At 45.9% G+C, this 22217-nt stretch overlaps 1 protein-coding gene across 3 annotated transcripts in view; it reads right to left on the reverse strand.

The window, feature by feature from the left end:
- Positions 1-22217, reverse strand: part of LOC144755675 (X-linked retinitis pigmentosa GTPase regulator-interacting protein 1-like) — a 434709-nt gene that overhangs the window by 332892 nt on the left and 79600 nt on the right. For 2 of the 3 annotated variants that reach the window (XM_078644845.1, XM_078644846.1), the window contains exon 3: positions 14833-14886. The exons of the other annotated variant lie outside the window; for it this stretch is intronic. In XM_078644845.1, coding sequence (XP_078500971.1) covers positions 14833-14886 — 54 coding nt within the window. The remainder of the gene's footprint in view (positions 1-14832; positions 14887-22217) is intronic. 3 annotated transcript variants of the gene reach the window in all.

Here is a 22217-nt window from a genome sequence, read left to right on the forward strand (position 1 = left end):
TTTTTCCTTCTGCTTCCCTTAGTTTCCCGCCGCCTCCTCCTGTGGCCACGCCCTGCTCCCGCCTCCCAGCTGCCTCTCCCTCCCTCTCTGCCTCATATGGCAGCCGCCGCCTGGACGCGCAGCGGTCGCGCCGATTGCGCGCCTAGGGTGCGCCAAAGGCAAGCCCCTCTGTGCCCGTCCGCGCCTGGACCGCGCCCAGTGCCAGGACCCCTGGACTCCACAACGACAGACTCCGATACGACGCCAACACTCTCCTCGCACTCAACACCGGCCGAGACCACCGTTGCTTCCAGGAAGCCCCATAACACACCCACGGACCCTTCTCCTGCCATACCTGCAACTTCACATGCGACAGAACTACCAAGCCTCCTAGGACCGGACCCAACCACCTTCGATGCATACTCCTCAACACCCGCTCCACACGCAAACACGACGTCGAGCACTGGGACCTGCTCGACACCACCACACCAGACGTTGCCTTCCTGACCGAGACCTGGTGGATCGACTCCTTGGCACCGGACATCGTCATAGCCATCCCAGATGGCTACAAGATCTTCCGCAGAGACTGCACCAACGGAATCGGAGGAGGAATAGCCATCGTCCACAAATCCACCCTCCAGGTCCACACCCTCGCAGACGACTCCCTCAACTCCGCCGAACACCTCCACTTCCGGATCCAAACCGACCCCAACTCCACCCTCAAAGGAAAACTCATCTACAGACCCCCTAAGTCCACGGGCCCTGTTCAGTGACTCCATTGCCGACCTCGCCAGCACCCACGCACTCGCCTCCACAGACTACATCCTCCTCGGGGACCTGAACTTCCACCTCGAGAACAACAACGATGCCAACTCCGCCACCATGATCGACAACCTCGACAACCTCGGCCTCAGACAGCTCGTCACTGAACCCACCCATGCCGCCGGCCACATGCTCGACCCCGTCTTCTCCACAAGCAACCACGTTGCCTTCAACAACACCACCAAACTCCACTGGACCGACCACCGTTGCATCCACTTCACCTTCATGAAACCAACAACGCACCACCGCACCCAACAGCTGCCCCGCCACTGCTGGAGCAAAGTCACCGAGGACCAGCTGACCTCCACCCTCACCTGGAACCCACCCACCGACTCCTCTGACCCTGACGCCGCCGCCCGTAACCTCAGACAGTGGATCAACGACTGCGCCAACACTCTCGCCCCGCTCAAGAAACCCTCCATCACCCACCCCAGCAAGAAAGCCGCCTGGTTCACCGAAGAACTTCAGACCTCCAAACGGACATGCCGGAAGCTGGAGAAGATATGGCTTCACGACCACACACCAGACAGCCGCGCAGCCCACAAGGACGCCATCCGCAGACACCACCACCTCATCAGAACAGCCAAAAGATCGTCCTTCAAATCCCGATTGGAGAACAACGCACACGACAGCAAAGAACTTTTTAAGATAGTGAAGGAACTCTCCAACCCCAGCGCCAACACCAACGATATCCCGTCCTCCCAGGAACTATGCGACTCTCTGGCCACCTTTTCCACCGCAAGAACGCCGACATCCACGACAGCTTCAACTCCTCACCCTCCCAGACCGCAACACCCCACCCCCGAACGCCAGCTGCACCAACAAGCTGACCTCCTGGACTCTCGTCAACGACGAAGAGACTCGAACGATCATGAACTCAATCCACTCGGGTTCTCCATCAGACCCCTGCCCACACCACGTCTTCAACAAAGCGGACGCAGCCATCGCACCCCAACTGCGAAAAGTCATCAACATCTCCTTCGATACCGCGACATTCCCGGAAAGCTGGAAGCACGCCGAAATCAACGCACTCCTCAAAAAACCCAAAGCAGACCCCAAAGACCTCAAGAACTTCCAGCCCATCTCCCTGCTCCCCTTCCCGGCAAAGGTCATCGAGAAAATCGCCAACATGCAGCTGACCCAGCACCCCGAAGACAACAGCATCCTAGACCCGTCCCAGTCCGGATTCAGACGCAACCACAGCACCAGGACTGCCCTTATTGCGGCCACAAACGACGTCAGACACCAGCTGGACAATGGCGAAACCACAGTCCTCCTCCTCCTGGACCTATCAGTCGCCTTCGACACGGTCTGCCACCGCACACTCAGAATATGCCTCCAAGAAGCTGGAATCCAGAAAAAGGCCCTCGACTGGACCACATCCTTCCTCTCTGGCAGAACCCAGAGAGTCCGGCTCCCGCCCTACCCCTTCCGCTCCTAAGCCACCGACATCATCTGCGGCATACCCCTTGTATACCTTGTTCAATGTCTACATGGCCTCCCTCGCACAAGTGGCCGACCAGCACAACCTGAACATCATCTCCTACGCTGACGACACCCAGCTCATCCTCTCCCTCACCAAGGACCCGCACACAGCCAAAATCAACCTCCACGAGGTAATGAAGGCAGTCGCTGAATGGATGAGGAGCAGCCGTCTGAAGCTGAACTCGGTAAAGACGGAGGTCCTCATCCTCAGACTGACTCCCTCAGCCTCGGGCGACTCCTGGTGTCCGACCACACTGGGAGCAGCCCCAAAACCCACATACCACGCACGCAACCTAGGATTCATCCTCGACCCCTCCCTCTCCATGTCGAAGCAGGTCAACGCCATCTCCTCCTCCTGCAACAACACCCTCCGCATTCTCCGCAGGATCTACAAGTGGATCCCAACCGAAACAAGAAGAACAGTTACCCAGGCCCTCGTCAGCAGCAGGCTGGACTACGGCAACGCACTCTACGCAGGAATACCAGCCAAACACCTGCAACGACTACAACGCATCCAGAACGCCTCAGCCCGACTGATCCTCAACGTCCCCCGCTGCATCCACATCTCCTCCCACCTGAGAGACCTGCACTGGCTCCCCGTCAACAAAAGGATCACCTTCAAACTCCTCACCCACGCACACAAAGCACTTCACAACACTGGATCAGCCTACCTGAACAACAGACTCAACTTCTACACCCCCACCCGCCAGCTCAGCTCCGCCAGCCTCGCCCTCGCCGCCGTCCCGCGCATCCAACGAACCACCTCTGGCGGCAGATCCTTCTCCTACCTCGCCGCCAAGACCTGGAACACCCTCCCCACCCATCTACGGCAGACCCAAGACCTGCTCACCTTCAGAAGGCTCCTCAAGACCTGGCTCTTCGAGCAGTAGCAGCCAGGGCCGGACTGGCCATAGCGGGCACCTGGCAATCTCCCGGTGCGCCGCACGGATGGGGGGCAGTTTTGCTCCCCTGTGGTCCGTTTTTGTTACAGGGCTGCTTTTGCAGCATAGCTGAAAAATCGGCCCTGTACCAAAATCGGCCGAAAACCGGCACCGGCAAAGTGCTTGGCGGCACCTCCAATCCCCCCCCCCCCCCCCCCCCCCAGTGGGGAGGGGTGGCCAGCCGAGCACTTTGCCGGGGCAAGTTGTGGTTCCCAGTCCGGCCCTGGTAGCGGCTCCCCCCCCACCCCTCCCATAGCATCTTGAGACCCGCACGGGCAAGTAGAGCGTTTTACAAATTCCTGATTGAATTGAAGCGTTGGGGGCAATAGTGTGCTGGCGGTGTTGGAGCCTCTACATTCTGATTTCTTCTGGAGTTCTTGGATCCTTGTACCCCGCAGGGCCCCCTGGGAGGGGGGTACAAAGGCTACAGAAACTGTGTCCGCTGCCCTTATTTTGTATTTTGTATTTTTATCCGGCTGAGTGCGGTGTAGAAGGCACAGAAGACCAGAAGAAGGAGGTGGTGGCAACGCTAGGCGAGGCAAGGTATGGTATGGTGAGGCAGTAAGCAGTAAAGCAGTAGAGCAATGCGGAAACAGGAGAGCGGGGCACACTGGGCACTGCAGGCGCACCTGGGCACAGCACTTCGCGGTCGGCTCTAATGCTACTGCACTCCCCCACCTTTTACCTCAGCCTTCAACGCGGCTGCTTCTCCACTGTCTCGGCCGCTTCTGACGCGACCACGTCTGGATCCACGACCGAATCCACGTTCAGCTCCCGGCTCCCAGTTCCACAACTCCTTGGCTCCTCGGCTGGCTCCTCAGTTGTGGAAGCTAAAGCTCCTGGGGGCGGCCGCCGGCTCCTCGCTCAGCACAAAGGACAAAGTACGGAGCTCCGCCTCACCTCCAACAACCATTAGCGCCTGCGTGGGTCCAGCCAGTGACTTTATATCTAATGCATTTATTACTATTCTTCAGTGATGTCATCAGGGATGTTATTTAATATGTCACGAAGGATTTCATATGTAAGGTCGTAAGCAATGCATGACGGGTATATGAGTTATGGTTAAGTTACATAAATATAACTGTTGAATTCCAGTGTTTCTTAGGTTTGGTTTTGTAACCATAATGGAATTTTAAATGTATTGTCAGTAATTTCTGAGGTTTTAAATTTATCTTAAGGTCTTATAACTAAAGCTAAATAGAACTTCACTTTAATAATTGTTTTTTCTGTGGATTTAAGCCATTTTTAGCATATACCGCATAAACCTGTTCCATGTGCATAATATCTAATTTTCAGTCACTCCATTGCATCCAACATTGCACCCAACCTTTAGCAGGTGGCCAGCTTCTTTTGTGCCAGCGGGGCCTTCAGCTGTGCACAATGGGGTTAGCTGGCACCTCCGTCTGGTATCCAGGCCCAGCACCCAATCAGCCACAGATACCTAACTGTGCCACAGGCAGCCAACACCCACCATGCATGGCCAACAACGCTGTGCATGTGCGCTATGTTCAACAGGGGTTGGTTGCATAGCCGGGCCAGCAGCAAGGCCTTGCACCTAGCCAGCTGCGGGTGACCAAAATCTGCTGCGCACCGCCTTCTGCCATGTGCCTGGGGGTTTGGCTACAAGGACTTGTCTGCAGCCATTCCCTATGGTTAAAACCCTGTAAGCAGCCAATCCATGTCACACACAGTCAAATATGTGCACAGTGGGAGTTAGCAGCAGGGACCGGCCTGCCGTTAGACTCTGAGTCCCACCTGCCACAGACAGCCACCCCCTTTGCGTACGGTCATGCTCCTAAATTTCTTGTGTGGCAACCCCTGCGAATGGTTGTTGGCCTACTGTAGCAGTAGTGGGATGATTTCTTTTTTCTACTCATTTTACGACTGACGCATTCTGTATTGGATTTGCAAAATCTGAGGACCGGCTAGGTCTACACCTCCCTAGGTGTGGTCAGGGTAAGCAAATTATGTGATGAAAAGAATAATTTTTTTACATATTTATTTTGTGGTTTTTTGGTTACCCTTGTGACTGCCTAAATGGGCTTTGACCTCAGAGACGTTGACCTCAGAGTAGGGTCAATATACCCCTTTATGCCATTTTTCTTTTTTTCCAACATGTTGCTTGGTGCATTGTGCTGGGTAATGATGGCTTCACCAGAAATTTCTCGGTGATGACCAGTTGTTCAGATTGCATTGGTTGTATATATATATATATATATATATATATACATATATATATATATATATATATATATATATATATATATATATATATATATATATATATATATATATATATATGTATGTATATATATATTCACTGAAAAAACCATAGGTTATAGACCATATATAGTTAGGAATTAGCATTTACAAAACCTTGAAAATTCACTGAAAAAACCATAGGTTATAGACCATATATAGTTAGGAATTAGCATTTAAAAAACCTTATTTTACTCACACAAAACCATTGAAATTCCATATATAGTTAGTTGCACTAACTATATATCGCGCACCCGCAATCCACTGCTGATCATGTCACATATTACATCATTCATGACATGGTCAGTGACATCACTGATGACATCACTGATGACATCTCAAATGACATCACTGATGATGTCATCCAGTGACTGTGTGTTTCTGTAAAGTTTAAATATGTTTTACATATTGAAGAATGAGTAGATGTATAAGTGTCTGGACGAAGGATTTAGTAGGTGCATGACTGAATGTATGAGTGAGTGATTAAATGTGTCTCACTGAGTGCATGGGTTAGTGACTAAACTGTCTTAATTTGTGCATCATTATGTCTGTTGTTCTGTAAACTGCTGCATGTGTTGATCATTAGCTATACGAGAGGCTATATGTGTTATTAATTGGTTGCCCAAGTATTTCTATGGCAGATTGAGTTTGTGTGGGGGTGGCTGGAAGGTGTGTGACTCTATGCATAGATGTGTGAGCAGTTTATTCACTAGGTGTATGAGTTCAAGAGTGCATGTGGAAACAGCTACATGGGCAGTTGACTGTGTGCATGAGTGTATTGATGAGTGAATGGATATCTCAATGCTACATGTCATAGTAAGTACATATGTAAAACACAGTACATGTGAGAGTTGGCATATATAAATAACTGTGCATGAGAGCCACTGAATGAGTGAGTGGTTGTATCGATCATTGTGAACTTGTATCAGGGATTGTATAAGAGAGTAAATATGTGTTAGTATATGTTTCAATAAGTAAGGTGTGTTTAACTGTATAGTTGAAGAAATGGAGGTGAGATTGTTTCTTTGCATGACTGACTGGGTGTGTGAGTAACTCCATGGATGAGTGGCAGTGTGTGAGTGTCTGTATACACTGAGTGTATCTAAGGTTATATTAGAGTCTGAAGAGGTTTATCGTATTAGCACAAGAATGATGTCAAATGAGATGTCATCAGTGATGTCATCAGTGATGTCATTTGAGATGTCATCAGTGATGTCATCAGTGATGTCACTGACCATGTCATGAATGATGTAATATGTGACATGATCAGCAGTGGATTGCGGGTGCGCGATATATAGTTAGTGCAACTAACTATATATGGAATTTCAATGGTTATGTGTGAGTAAAATAAGGTTTTTTAAATGCTAATTCCTAACTATATATGGTCTATAACCTATGGTTTTTTCAGTGAATTTTCAAGGTTTTGTAAATGCTAATTCCTAACTATATATGGTCTATAACCTATGGTTTTTTCAGTGAATTTCAATGGTTTTTTAATAGCAAATATCATAAGCTGTCGAATGTCAAGTACGTGGTAAGTGAAAACATTTTCGTGTTTATGCACACTGATCTGCTTTGAATGGTGCCCCCCCCCTCATTTCTATTAGGAGTACTCTCTCTTTGCAGATAGTGAAAGGTAGTTAACGCAGGCCTTTGCCCCCGTTGTAATCCGTCGTGCCTGCTTCTCTCTCCATTTGATTGATTGTTATCCAAGTATTTACTGTTTTAGAATTAGTTCTCTTTGGTTCATTCTCTATTTACAAACAAACACAGAGTCGCAATACTCTGTTTAGTCTTTGCAGATAACGAAAAATCGTGTAAAAAAAAAGAAAAGGAATCGAGCAAAATCAGTAGGCCACTAATGGGATCTCTTTTTGACCTCGCTAAAATAGAAACATTAGGAACAACCCCTCATGACAAATACAAAACTAGTGAGATGAACTGAACTCCACACAATGATGGCTGCAAAACAGCTCGGCTCCGCCACCCACCCCGCCCAAAATAACGATAAAGAGCGGCTGCCATGATTGGTTGCGGAATGGCCACAACGGAGCTACGAAATGGTGGTGCTCTCATGCTAACCCCAGCTTCAGTCTGAAACATCCAGAAACACTGTAGACTACCAATTCGATCAGTTCCGGTAGGTAAACTCACAGGCCAACGGGGCGCCCCACGCCGACTTTCAGCATTGTTGGATGGCCACACCAGTGCGGCAACTTACTAGACACCACCTCGGTGCCATCCGGATCTTGGCGCGTTGTGCTGCCTTCGGCCTATTCGCACATCGGTCCGCTACTGACGCAAACTCACAGGCCAACGGGGCGCCCCACGCCGACTTTCAGCATTGTAGGATGGCCACACCAGTGCTGCAACTTGCTGGACACCACCTCGGTGCCATCCGGATCTTGGCGCGTTGTGTTGCCTTCGGCCTATTCGCACATCGGTCCGCTACTGATGCCGCCTCACGTGCCAACGTATTTTCTCCGCATTTTACACCCTATGCCGCATAACAGGTCATGTGACTTGTTTATAAAACTTTTCATTGGTTCATTTTACTTTTGGTTTCCTAATGATGGAAGGCTTGATCATGTGACCTAAAAACAACACTTTTCATTGGATGAAAACTTTTTTTTTTTCCCAAACGATGAAAGCCCCACCTTGTTTCTGGATGTTTCAGACTGAAGCTGGCGTCAGCATGAGAGCACCACCATCTCGTAGCTCAGTCGTGGTCATTCCGCGAGCAATCATGGCAGCCGCTCCCCACCAGAAGCCTGCAGGAGTCGGAGCCCCCAAAACTTTTGATGAATTCTCAAGGCGAAGGGGACGCTTTCGAGAATGGGGTCCAAGACCTAGCAGACAAGCGTCCGATTTCCAAGGTGTCCCAGGGCCATTTCAGTGGACCAGGCCCAAAAAGGAAACAGCCTGCCGCCATTTTGAGAGTCCTGTGACAGCCGCCTATCGCTGCACCGCAAGAGTGGGCGCAACTCAGCTGAATTGCGGCTTTTGACACAGTGGACCAAAAACGGACGGAATGGCAACTGAAACGGTAAAGGGGCGCCCCACTACAACAGATGACACTCCACCTGGAGAGGCCCGTTCACGCCGCCTCCCCCGGGGCGCCCCACGCCGTTATTCGGAGCAGCATTGTAGGATACCAAAACCAGTGCGGCAACTTACTGGACATCACCTTGGTGCCATCGTTCTGCTGCCTTGGAACTATTCGCGCAACAGTTTGCTACTGATGACCCACCCCCCGCGACGCCCCATGCCGTTATTTGCTGGGTGGCAACTTACTAGACATCACTTTCGTGTCATCTAGATTTCAGCGCGTTCTGCTGCCTTGGAACTATTCGCACAACAGTTTGCTACTGATGACCCACCCCCCGCGACGCCCCACGCCGGAAATCTGGACGTTGTGCTGCGTTGGGACTATTCGCACAGCCGACCGCTACTTCGTTGTTTTTCCCTAAAAATGTTTATATGTTATTACTATTTTTGTTTTCTTGTATATATTTATAAATTATTAAAGTTTTATAATCTTACTACTTTGTCGGAGTGCTATATATTTTTAATGTGACACATAATTGTAAAAACTTTGATGTACAAAGAGTCATCCCTGGAATCTTCCGCTTCAGGCTCGGTCCCCTCCCCAATCACAATACAGGATGGTTTTCAGATAATAGCAACGCTTCTGCTGTGACGGATCTCATCGAGTGTGGGCCTTGATCTACTATAACTCCTTTGAAGAGGGGTGATTCTTTACAGCTGTGGCCATAAACTACATCTGCAGGGCTAGCTGATACCCTAGGACCAGCCTGGACAATCGGACACAGAGGAAAAGGAGTGTCAGAGGGTGCGGTAGTGAATAGGGCGAAAGGGAGGTGTCGGGCGGGCACAGGGTGTGATTCTCAGGGAAGAGCAGCGCAGATGGGGGGAGGTTTATTACCCATGCATAAGACAGAGAGCGGGGGTGACCACTGCCTGGGGGAGATGCTTGCGAGGGTGGGGAGCCATGCTAAGGATCGACAGCGTGCACAGAGTGGGTCTGGTCAAGGCATCTAAAATGGCTGCCGTGCACGACAAAAGTGTGGCATTTGAAAAAAGACAAGATGGCGCAGACAATGTTTTTCAACACTTCCTGATTTCCTTCGAATCGAACGTTAACAGACGTTGGGGCATATTACCAAAGTTAAGCGATATTTATCCCTAACGATGCTTAGCAACGATTTTTTTACCGTCAGAAATTATCGCAGATAAACCTTGCTATTATCAAGGTTTATCGGAAATACGATAAAAAACGACCGCAATGCATTAATATCGCTGAAAACTCAGCGATATTCATGCATTACCGAGCTAATGCTCTTAGCCATGTTATCCACCTCCCATTGGATAACATGGCTAAGAACTGCTCAGGGCAGGTGGTAGCTTTTGGAGATATTCGCGCTTATCTCGAATATTTCCAAAAGTTGATAATAGGAGATAGCGATGTTAGCGACTGTTTCCAGTCGCTAACATCTTGGCATGCCCACTTTGCATGTCATTAGTGATAAATATCACTCACATGCAAAGTGGGGCCCAAGATGGTCGCTATCTTCTACTAGCCGTCGCTAACTGGTGTTAGCAACAGCTAGGTAATACACATATAATTTTATCTCCGCGAAGCGGAGCGCTGTTACAGATATATATCTTGTTTCTGAACGTTAATTTCTCAAAATGCACTGAAGCACATATATTGAGACCTAGCAAAGGCACATCGGGCTACCAGTCCCTACAATTTTGCCAAGTTTCGTGCAAATCCATTCAGCTGTTCGATCCTACCGAGAGACAAGATGGCGGCCGCTACGGACTGTTTGGAATGTTTACAGACACCGGAGAGCCAATCAGCTTCGCTTCGCAAAGCTCCGTAACGCGAAAAGTACGCGAAGCGGTGCGCTGTTACAGATATATATCTTTTTTTGAACGTTAATTTCTCAAAATCCACTGGAGCACATATATTGAGATCTAGCAAAGGCACATCGGGCTACCAGTCCCTACAATTTTGCCAAGTTTCGTGCAAATCCATTCAGCTGTTCGATTATTATTATTTTTTTTTTTTTTTGCCCCGCGGGGCCCTTTTAAAACCTCCACATCAAACCTAGGGGGTGAGCGACAATGTACTATGCCCCCTTATGGTCATTTGCCCCTTCGCTTTGGCCTCCTCTTGTCTCTCGATCCTACCGAGAGACAAGATGGCGGCCGCTACGGACTGTTTGGAATGTTGACAGACGCCGGAGAACCAATCAGCTTCGCTTCACAAAGCTCCGTTGCGCGAAAAGTACGCGTCCTGGGGCGCTGCCCGGTCCGCTGTTACAGATATATATCTTTTTTTAAACGTTAATTTCTCAAAATCCACTGGAGCACATATATTGAGACCTACAAAAGGCACATCGGGCTACCAGTCCCTACAATTTTGCCAAGTTTCGTGCAAATCCATTCAGCCGTTCGGGCTAAAAGTGAGGCCAACCGCCCTATGGAAATTAACATGGGAAAAACGCGTTTTGGGACCCCCCTTTTTTCTCGGCCCCCCCTTGACGAACCCCCCCAAAATTTTCAGGGGCTGCTCAGAAACAAAATGTGCCATTTTCCTGAAAATTTCAGCCAATTCCGTCCACAAACGCCAAAGTTATTAGACATAGAATTTTCAAAAATCCCATAGGGAAAAAATCCTAACTATATATACCTACTGGCGACCGCCAGTAGGTAATGTATATGTATATATATATATGTGTATGTATATATATATATATGTATATATGTCATGTGATCAAGGCTCCACGAGAGCCGAAACGCGTCGTGGCAAACTGGTGTTGGGCAAAATAAATTTCTAAGAAACACCAAGAATTGGGTCTCGTCTCGTCTTTGACAGAAATTAGCTGTTGGCGTCACATACCGTATATATATATATGTATATATATATATATATATGTATATATATATATATATATGTATATATATATATATGTATATATATTCACTGAAAAAAGAAAGATTATAGGAACATTATAGTTAAGCTCAGATTTCACTCATACAAACTATAGAAATTCAGCAGTTATAGTTACCTGAGCTAACTATAACTTACGCCCCCGCAATGCTCCCGCTAAGCAAAAGCAAACAGCTATGTCCCGGGTGTGGGCACTGCCGGGACATAGCAGGAGCCAACCCTGGGGTGGTGATCCTCAGGGCCATATGTGACTCCGGGAGCGGGTTCAAACGGCCCCCCTCCTTAGTTATGTGCAGGCCGGATCAGCGCAGGTGGTGGCCCACAGGGCTTATATGGTTTCAAAATCTGGTTTAGGCCTTAGGGAGGTGGTAGTACCTGGGGGGCAGGGGGTCTGTGCAACCCCCCTCACTATTATTACATTAGCCCCGGGAAGGTGGCAGTCAGTGTGGCCCCCCTGCACTATTATTGTATTAGTCCCAGGGAGGTGGTGGTCCCTGGGGATTGAAACAGCCCAGGAGGGGGTCTGGGCAACCCCCCATTAATTCATTAAAGCCCTGGGGAGGTGGTGATACCAAGGGCTCATTTGAGCCCATGGAGAGGTGTCCGCACAGCCCCTCTCCATTACTTAAAATAAAGCCCCGGGGAGGTCACTGGGGCTCAGGAGAGGGGCTACATTCGCCCCCTCCTAAAATGCCCTCTGGACCTGGCCCACCCAGGGGCCCTTTTTTAAACAAGCAAATATCATTATTAGCAAAGGCTTCCTGATCGTACATATACAAATGTGGGTTTTGTTTAATTCCTTGACAACTACTGAATGGATTTACACCAAATAACTGAAAGCACGATCTGTGGAACACAATCTACCATTCTACCATATTCACTGTCATTTCGTGCAGTTGTTCGGGCTGCTGCCTTGTTCAAAACTCCTATGGGAATTAAAATGGGAAATACACTTTTTATTACCCCCTACTATTTCTTAGCCTCCGCTTAATGGATCACCCCAAAACTTGCCATGTGCAACTAGAATCCCTGGTACAGACTTTTTTGGGGGAAGATTTAGTGAAGATTCATCAAATGACGCGAAAGATATAGGCAAGTTAAGAAATGCATATGGAAACATGGTCCTAACTATAACTGCCTACTAGTAACAAAAATGTATATATACATATATTCACTAAAAAACTAAAGGTTACAGGGATCGTATAGTTTGGTGCATATTTTACACCCACAAATCCACAGAAATTCAGAAGTTGCAGTTATAGTTATCTCAAGTAACGTGCCCTACCGTAACTGTAACTTGTGCCCCGCCATGCACAGTTTTCTCATCAATAATTTCACTGCAAACGTTGCAGTGATATTATCGATGATGCAATTGAATATGTCATAAGTGATGTAATATGCGGGGTAATTAGCAGTGCATGCTGAGGATGCGTGCTGTAGTAACCTTAGGGCATGAGCTATAGTTACTTTAACTGCTGAATTTCTATGGTTTTGTGTGTGCAAAATCTGAATCTAACTATAAGCCTTTGTTATTTTAGTGAATTTCTAAGGTTTTAAAATGTTATTTCCTAACCATAACGTCCCTGTAACCTTTGTGTTTTTCAGTGAATTTCTATTTTTTAATGCTATTTCCTAACTATAATGTCCCTGTGACCATTGTATTTTTCAGTGAATTTCTACGTTCTTTAATGCTATTTCCTACCTATAATGTCCCTGTAACCTGGGTGTGTGAGTGGGTATGTGGGTGTGTAAGTAGGTATGTGGGTGTGTAAGTAGGTATGTGAGTGTGTGATAGGTATGTCAGTTTATGTGTGATTGGCTGTGTGGGTCTTTGAGTGGGTGTGTGAGTGGTTGTGTGGGTCAGTGAGTGGGTGTGTGAGTGGCTGTATGGGTGTGTATGAGTGGGTGGGTGTGTGAGTGCCTCTGTCAGTCTGTGAGTGGGTTTGTGAGTGGTTCTGTGGGTCTCTGAGTGGGTATGTCAGTGGCTGTATGAGTCTGTAAGTGCAGGTGTGAGTAGTTTTCTTGAACTCTGAATGGGTGTGTAAGTCGCTGTGTATGGCTGAGTGAATGGTTTTCTGTATCTCTGAGTGGATGTGTGAGTAGATGTATGGCTGTGTGAGCAGGTGTGTGTTTGTTTGTATGGGTGTGTAAGTGGGTGTATGAGTAGATGTGTGAGTGTGTGTGTGTGGCTGGCTGTGTAGCTCTGTGAGTTGTTGTGTGAGTGGTTCATGGGTTTCTGAGTGTGCGTGTGACTGTACATGTGTGTGAGTGGGTATGTGAGTGGTTGCATGGATGTGAACATGGATGTGAACATGGATGTGTGAGTGGGTATGTGAGTGCCAGTGTCTGTGTGGTGGGTCTCTGAGTGGGTGTGTGAGTGGCTGTATGGGTGTGTGAGTAGTGTGTTGGACCTCTGAGAAGGTATGTGAGTGGCTGCATGGATATGTGAATGATTGTGTGGGTGTGTGAGTATGTTTTGGAGTGAGTGTTTGAGTGGGTCTGAGTGGGTGCATCTTTAACTAGGACCCGAATCCGTCATGGATTTTCATGGTGCGGGCTGCAATGAGTGCCGCGGTGGATCCGTGGATACTCACACACCCCCCAAAAACTTTTGGGGACAATTCCGTGCCCATAAGGGGTCCCTCATAGACCTCTCCATCAGTCCCATGGGGTCATGACACTTGTATCCTGACCCTTTACATTCTATTTTCTCCCCCCTTTTCTCACAGGTTTCAGCCAGCCAATCACAGCATTGCTGTTGGCGCATGGGTCCGGAGATCCATCACAATTGATCAGGGTTTCTAGATATATATACATCTTTTTTCTTTAATAGCTCCAAAACTAATTAACAGATCTACACCAAATTACAAAAAGCACTCTTTCTAGACCAAGATCTACCTCTCTACCAAATTTGGTGTCATTCCATTCAGTGATTCGGGCTGTAGTTCTGTCTAAAAACCCTGAAGGAAATTACATGAGGAAAATGCGTTTTGGGATCCGCACTTTTTCTTGGCCCCCACTTGACAAATCACCCCAAAACTTTCCAGACAGCAGCTGAAGTGACTGGCACACTAGTTTTGCACATTTTGTGAAGATTTGTCAAACAGTAGCATAGTTATTAGCAAAACAAAACATTATTTTCCTATGGAAACTAGGTCCTAACTATAACTACCTACTTGGGACTTTCAGTATATATATGTAGTAATGTATCTTCAAATAAAGAGACAGATTGTCAATGCAACATAACATCAATTTTCCGTAGATAAGATACTTGATAAGTGAGAAACACATTGTCAATATATATTCATATTTCAATAGTGTACGGACCGGTCAAAGAGACATAGATGTGTAGATATATATATTCACCTTTCATTGTTACTGTCTTCAAATGCTTGGGGGGTACTGGACTCACCGAAACATCTTTAAAAACAGAATAGAAGAAATTAGAACAGACACCAATGATACATCATTGATCAATACCAGTTTATGTAGAAATTTGAAATGAGAAGGATGAAAACATTGGACCTTCTGTGGTATTGAGTTGATAGGAACAAAGCATCTTTAAGTATCTCTTTAACAAAAGTAGGTTTCAATTTCAGTCCACCATTTTGGGATGTAGGATGATCTGTGATAATGTATTTGTAATATTATGACACATCAACTTTGTGCCGATTACCGATTAAAACAATGCCATCCTCTGGTATATCATCCTACTCGGGGCCTCAACCTTAAATGATAGAAGCCTTATTTGGCCTTCCAAACACAGGAAACATCAAGCGATACACCTCAGAACCAATCGGAAAGAAACATATTCATTGTAATGGAGACTATAGCAGACTCTTTCCAATATTTATGGACTTTTGTGGCCTTATTGTAATGTCTGTCCATCACACATGTCAAACAGAGACAACAAAAGAGATAGTTCAAGGACCGTCCAAATGGGTTAAGTCAACCAGACCCTGGCCTTCTCTTAAAGTTCCAATCCCACTGTCTGCTTCCAACCTACATACTGAGCTGCACATTACAATGCAATGCCGATGGCAGATGAAACCCTGAAAACACACAACCCAAAACCCTATGCCATATACACTGTGGCAGTCATAAGACCATACAAACAGAAAATAAACAACTCCAATCAAGGAAAATTATGGTGAAAACCCCTACATCAAAAAGAAAAGCTACTGTCAACATTCTCCTAAACCACATCTCCTCATCTAAAACCACCAACCATTAATCGACCATCAATAAGGCCTCAAACAGAATAGGACTTCCTTGAGACTGTCTAATATTTCATCAGCCCGACTCGACTACTGGAATGACATCAACAAATTCTTCATCATCAAAGTCAACAAATTGCTAACCTAATTCAAGAAGGATCTCAAGACCTGGCTCTTTGACTGAACCCCTGTGCCCAGATGGATCATTGCCCCCAACCTTAATGTGTATATCAAACCTAGGCATTTTAGGGCAACATAGAGGGAACCAAGATTGCAATAGAAGAGAACAATTAAGGCAAAAACTGTTAAAAAGTTATATTATCTTTAATTAAACATACATATAATAAAAATTACAATTCATATTTAACAAATCCAATAATGCACAGTTAATTGCATAAAATCATATACAACTTATCAGAATAATTAAATTAAAATCAAACAGTGGCATTCATTAGTGTCTAATTAGACACTAATGAATGCCACTCTTTGATTCGTTAGTGTCTAATTAGACACTAATGAATGCCACTGTTTGATTTCAACTTAATTATTCTGATAAGTTGTATATGATTTTATGCAATTAACTGTGCATTATTGGATTTGTTAAATATGAATTGTAATTTTTATTATATGTATGTTTAATTAAAGATAATATAACTTTTTAACAGTTTTTGCCTTAATTGTTCTCTTCTATTGCAATCTTGGTTCCCTCTATGTTGCCCTAAAATGCCTAGGTTTGATATACACATTATGTTTTCCCTGTCCTAGGAATGGTATTCACTTTCTACAGGGGGTCCTTGTTATTTACACATCATTGCCCCCAACCACCAGTGCCTTGAGACCCTTACAGGTGAGTAGCTATGCTTAATAAACCCCTAATTGATTGAATGAACAAAATCCACTAAGATATTGGCAACGATAGACTGCTGATCTCTGTACCGCCATCTCTTTTCTCAACTCACCAATTCACTCTTACAGACCTCTAAAACACCTTGAACTCCCTTAGACTCACCATGCATAGACAACCTAATTCTTCTTTAATCATCAAGTCATCATCACTCCTCTACTCGTATAATGAAATGCCTCCCTTGCAACAAGTGCAAAAACAACAATATGATTGAAGGAATGCTTGGATTAATCTCATGCACTTGCAAATATTTGGGCCATATTACAGACAATACTTTCCACCCACTGTGCCACTCCAGAACTTATGCAAATCAGTTTTGCTCCTGCTCCAAAAGGAACACTGCATCTCCAACTGTCAGAACCAGGTCCTCTCCAGATGGGAACACAAGCAACCCAGACCAGCTTTGACCTACTTAGGTATTGTCAGTGAGGTATACCTTGGGTCCTGTGGCACAGTGATCATGTCTAGGCTTACCCATCGTACTTAGGGCATCTTCTGGAATAACAATCACATGATAGAAGGAATGATTGAATTAATCCCAGACACTGGCGATCGTTTGGAGCAGCAATCATGGCACTCATTTTTCGGTCACTGTGTCACTCTAGATAGAGACCCACTTTATACAAATAGTCTTGGTCCTGCTCCAATAGGAACAGTTTAGCCTGAACTGCCAGGCCCCCTCTAGATGAGAACACAGGCAAGCCTAGACAAATAACACCTAACACAGACTGTTGAACCTTGCACTTTTTGCAGAGTTATCCCCAAACTTGTTGCATTCTTCCTGTATTTCCCTGACCTTCTTTTCGTTGGCTTTAGGACTCTGGGCACTTCACTACTGCTAACCAGTGCTAAAGTGCATATTCTCTTTCACTAAAAAGTAATGGTAATTGGTTTCTCCATGATTGGCATACTTGATTTACTAATTGGTCCCCAGTACAGTGCAGCAGGGGTGCCCTGGGCCTGTAAATTAAATGCTACTAGTGGAGCTGCAGCAATGATTGTGCCACCCACATGAGTAACCTTGTAAACATGTCTCAGACCTGCCATGGCAGTGTCAGTGTGTGTAGTTTTAAACTGCCATATCAACCTGGCGAGTGCACCCACTTGCCTAGCCCAAACCTTCCATTTTATTACCTGTAAGCCACCACTAAGGTAGGCCCAAAGCAGCCCCAGGGGCAGGGTGCAGAGTATTTAAAAGGTAGGATGTGTACTGTATTGTTTTATATTTCCTGGTAGTGAAATACTGATAATTTCGTTTTTCACTACAGCAAGGTCTATCTCTCCCATAGGTTGGCATTGGAGCTGTCTTGTAACATCTTACAAGTGTATCTTCCTATTGGGAACTGATAGAAAATTGGAATTGGGTGTCTTTGGACTCAATTTTTAAAATACGTCTATTACTGAAGTTGGTTTTTAAATTGCAGGTCTGAAAATCCCACTTTTAGAAAGTCTGCATTTTGTTACTTTAAACATTCTGTGCCTCTGCATGTTTCTGAATACACATCAAGGCAGGATCTTGTGCACTACAAACACTTCCCTTTGAAGTTTTGCTACTTCAAAGACTGAAATGGGTATAAATACTGGACCTCTGATTGTCCTCAGTCCAGAAGAACACTTCTAGACTGAGGACATTCTGCAAGGAAGAAGAGCGGGATGGCGGTCATGAGGGACTGCCCCTTTGCTGTTTGCTCTACTGTGTTGGGCTGCTGCATGCTACTTCTGTCATTGGAGTGAAAGGACTGGACTTTGCTTTCTACATCCTACTTCCAAGGTTCTCCAAGGCCTTGAGTTGAGCATGCTTCCTTTTAAGATGTTTTAGAGCCATCAAAGACTTCACCTGCAATCACCTGGACCCTGCTGTTGTGAGTCCTACCCTGCCAAGTGGTGCCAAATCCAGTTCATGACCCCCAGGAAGTGAGTTCTGGTACAACAAGAAGAAAAATCAACGCATCGACTCCAAGTGATGTTCAGAACAGGCACATCATCGTCAAAACTGGACGCATCGCCGCTGCCTACACCAAGGCATGGTGCAAGCTTGACGCAAGAACTGCAACTTACAACACAGGCCTGACTTTTCACAGCAGTGCCTCCGAAGAATCACCGCTGCATGAGTCTCGAGCATCACTGAAGTCCTTGACACAATGCTCCAACTCTGACGCAGGGCCTGCTAAGACACAGACAAACTTGACTTTCAACGCAGCATCGACGCATAGTCACCGGGCGCCGATTTTATCATTGACACCGCACCGCAGTAAGGAACCAAGGTATTGTGCCCATAAATGATGCATCACCTCCCCTGCGCCATGCATTGTCCCAGGACGTGGATGACTCAATGACTCTGCACCACCTTAAGGAGCCAACGCATCCCTTGCTACAAATGACACCTTACCTCCTCTGTGCAACGCACTGTCCCCAAGAGTCACCCTGCCAACGACCTGCATTGCAGAAAGGAACTGACGCATCAACTGCTTTTTCAGCAACTCACCTCCCCCACTCATCATCCTTGATTTTTAACACATCTAAGGTACTTTATCCTGGTCAAGCATAACCATTGATTTCTAAGAGCTACAACTTTATTTAATCTTTGAAAATTCATATCTTGACTTGTGTATGTTGGATTTTTGTCATTATGTTTTAATCAGATAAATATTGACTATTTTCCAAACTGTTGTGGAGTCCTTTTGTGGTATTTCCACTATGTTACTGTGTGTGTGCGTGTGTGTGCACAAATACTTTATACATTGCCTCTGAGTTAAGCCTGATTGCTCTTGACAAGCTACCAATGGGGTGAGCACGGGTTATTCTGAGGGTGTAACTTACTTACCCTGACTATAGTGAGAGACCCAACTTGGACAGGTTGAAAACCATGCCAATTAGAGACCCCATTTCTAAAACAGACAATTTAATTCTCTCTTCAATCATGAAATCTCTCTCCCCACGCACCATCACTGCTCTACTTGTCTTGATAAAACCCGCATGCAACAAAGCATCTTTTCTGGCGTGCTGAAGACTGGGCAGGTCCTCTTGTTACTGAAAGGAGTGAATCCCTGACAAGATAACCTTCGTAGTTGTTGCCCCAAAGCAAGTGGGACGTCCGCGTCTTCAATTACGCGGACGACCTACAACTCATTTTCTCTCTTAACTCTCCCTCTTCTATTCCTACTTTTCAGGCAGTCATGTCCCATATCTTTCAGTGGATGTGTCAGAACCAGCTGAAATTGAACCCCGGTAAGACGGAGCTCCTCCTGCCGGGTAAGAGCGCCGTCCACTGGGGTCCACATTTCTGGCCGACAGAGCTTGGCTCTCCTCCCTCCCCGGTAACCTCGGTGAAAAGCCTCGGGGTCACTATTGACGCTGGGCTCTCTCTGGGGCCGCAGGTGGGGACAGTGGTTTCCTCCTGCATGTTCCAACTGCGCAGGATCAGGAAGGTGGCCTACCTTCTTACTCCCGATGCCTTGCTTCAAGTCATCATGGCCCTTGTTCTCTCCCGCCTGGATTTTTCAAATTCCATCTATCACGGCTTGCCCAAATGCTCCATCAATAGGTTGCAAGTCATTCAAAACCAGGCGGCGAGACTGGCCCTCGGGATTCCGAAGTGGCAGTCCGCCAAACCCCTCCTTATCAAGTTACATTGGCTCCCGGTTAGCCTAAGGGCTGCCTTCAAGGTTGGCTGTCTTATTTTCAAATCTCTCTCTGGTTCCTGTCCCGCCTTTCTGAAATCCCTTATCTGCCCCTACTGTCCCTCACGTAACCTTAGATCACTTCACTTACATCTTCTGGTGGTCCCTCCTTTCAAACTCTGTAGATCTGGGGGTCGAAGATTTGCCTTTCTCGGCCCCAAACTTTGGAACTCTCTTCCCCTCTCAGTTAGGACTTCCGGTACTCTCATTCAATTTCGCAAATCACTAAAAACCTGGCTTTTCCCACAATCCCGCTAAATTCTCTCTGTTTCCTCAGCACCCTTTCAGCGCCATGATACCTCCGGTGACAGTGCGCTATACAAAATCCCCTTAACATAACATAACATAACATAACAAAGCAAATGTTCCATTAATTAGCATAATAATTGAAAAAAGCTCCCTCCAATCACCTGCAATAAAACAAAACCAGAAAACCAGAGGTAACCTCCTCCTCAATTATGATCATAGATATGCTATGTGAGCCAGTGACCATCAGGTTGAGGATAGAACTCTCCTCAGTATTGTCTAATTCAAAGCCGGAGGGGCAGAATTTGTGCCTATGGAAATGGAGCACCTGTCCACAAGGGTATGCATCTACTCCCTTGACTTGTGTTTCCCATGTAACTTCAAATATAAGCCTTAGTGCCACCATGACATGCGCTTTGTTAAGAGGATACGCCCATGCAGCCTTCTAGAACCTGATGAACCAGGGTTAGATCACCTCAAACGTCTATATGATGGTCAAATCTTCAGCTCAGCGTAGGATTCCCACACAGAGCCCTGGCAGTAAACCCAGTGAAACTCAGTACTTTAAGACTGGCATTTAATGCTGAGAGGAACTGTTGTGCTGTGACATCTGATAACAAAGGATGAACAAAATTGGGAAACATAAATGTCAGGGCAAGAGCATGCCGAACACCCCCAAAAATATGGTACATTAAAAGGAAATGGGAAGGGAAAGATATGTAAGTGTAAAGAGAAAGAGATTAGTTAAGGAAGGGGCAAAGAATAATGGATGGGTGAGGGTGAAGTAAAAAAGCCAAAGTTAAGTGAGGAGGGAATTGTGGGAACTTACATAAGTAAAAAAAAAAAGCAAAACCCAACAAAATAGAAACTTTAAAATACAAAAATGAAAAATAAATGAAAGAATTATATAAAAAAGAAACCTACACACAAAAACACCACAATTGAGCGGAAGGCAGGACATCGCCTCCATAAATATAACAATACCAAACAATAACATTAGACTACAGTAAATTGCATGTAAAGTAACACGCAAGACACGAAAAGATATTAATAGCTGATTGAACTAACAAAATTAATAATAATTAATGTCAAAACAGTTAAGCTTGATATTTATCACCTTGAACTTTATCATCTTGAAATTAACTTGACTAATGAATAATGTTGGACTTCCTAATACTCCCCAAAAACACACATGAAATGCATACCTTCCAATATTAAAGAGATACTTATGGAAGTAGAGGCAAGAAGCAAAACGCAGTGTAAATGAGTTGCAAGACAGGGTGTAAACAAGTATGACCTTCAATAAAAAGTGAAACAAGTGTGTATCGCCATTGCATCTCCTACTGAAACATCAGGAGCATTTTGGTTACAGTGCGTCTTGAGTTGAATTTGCGGTGAACGTCTGGACATGTCACTTCTTCTGCACGTATGTCTTGAACAATAGGTGGTACACACTCCATTCCCCCAGCCTTTACTACTGACAACGACCAAGATTATCGGTATCACTATTCGTGCTCCCTGGTCATCGTTAAGTTCCCAAGCAGCAATGGAGCCTCTAAGCAAAATTATTTTAGCACAACCAAAATAGCTGAACTAATTCAGAGCTATCAACTTGAACTACAAGATAAATTCAATCAAATAATATTGTATCATTAGAAGGGCTCAAATATTAAACAAACATTCTAGATCAACCACTGCCCGTTT

The sequence above is a fragment of the Lissotriton helveticus genome, chromosome 5_1 (assembly GCF_964261635.1).
Source record: "Lissotriton helveticus chromosome 5_1, aLisHel1.1, whole genome shotgun sequence".
Classification (NCBI taxonomy): Eukaryota; Metazoa; Chordata; class Amphibia; order Caudata; family Salamandridae; genus Lissotriton; species Lissotriton helveticus.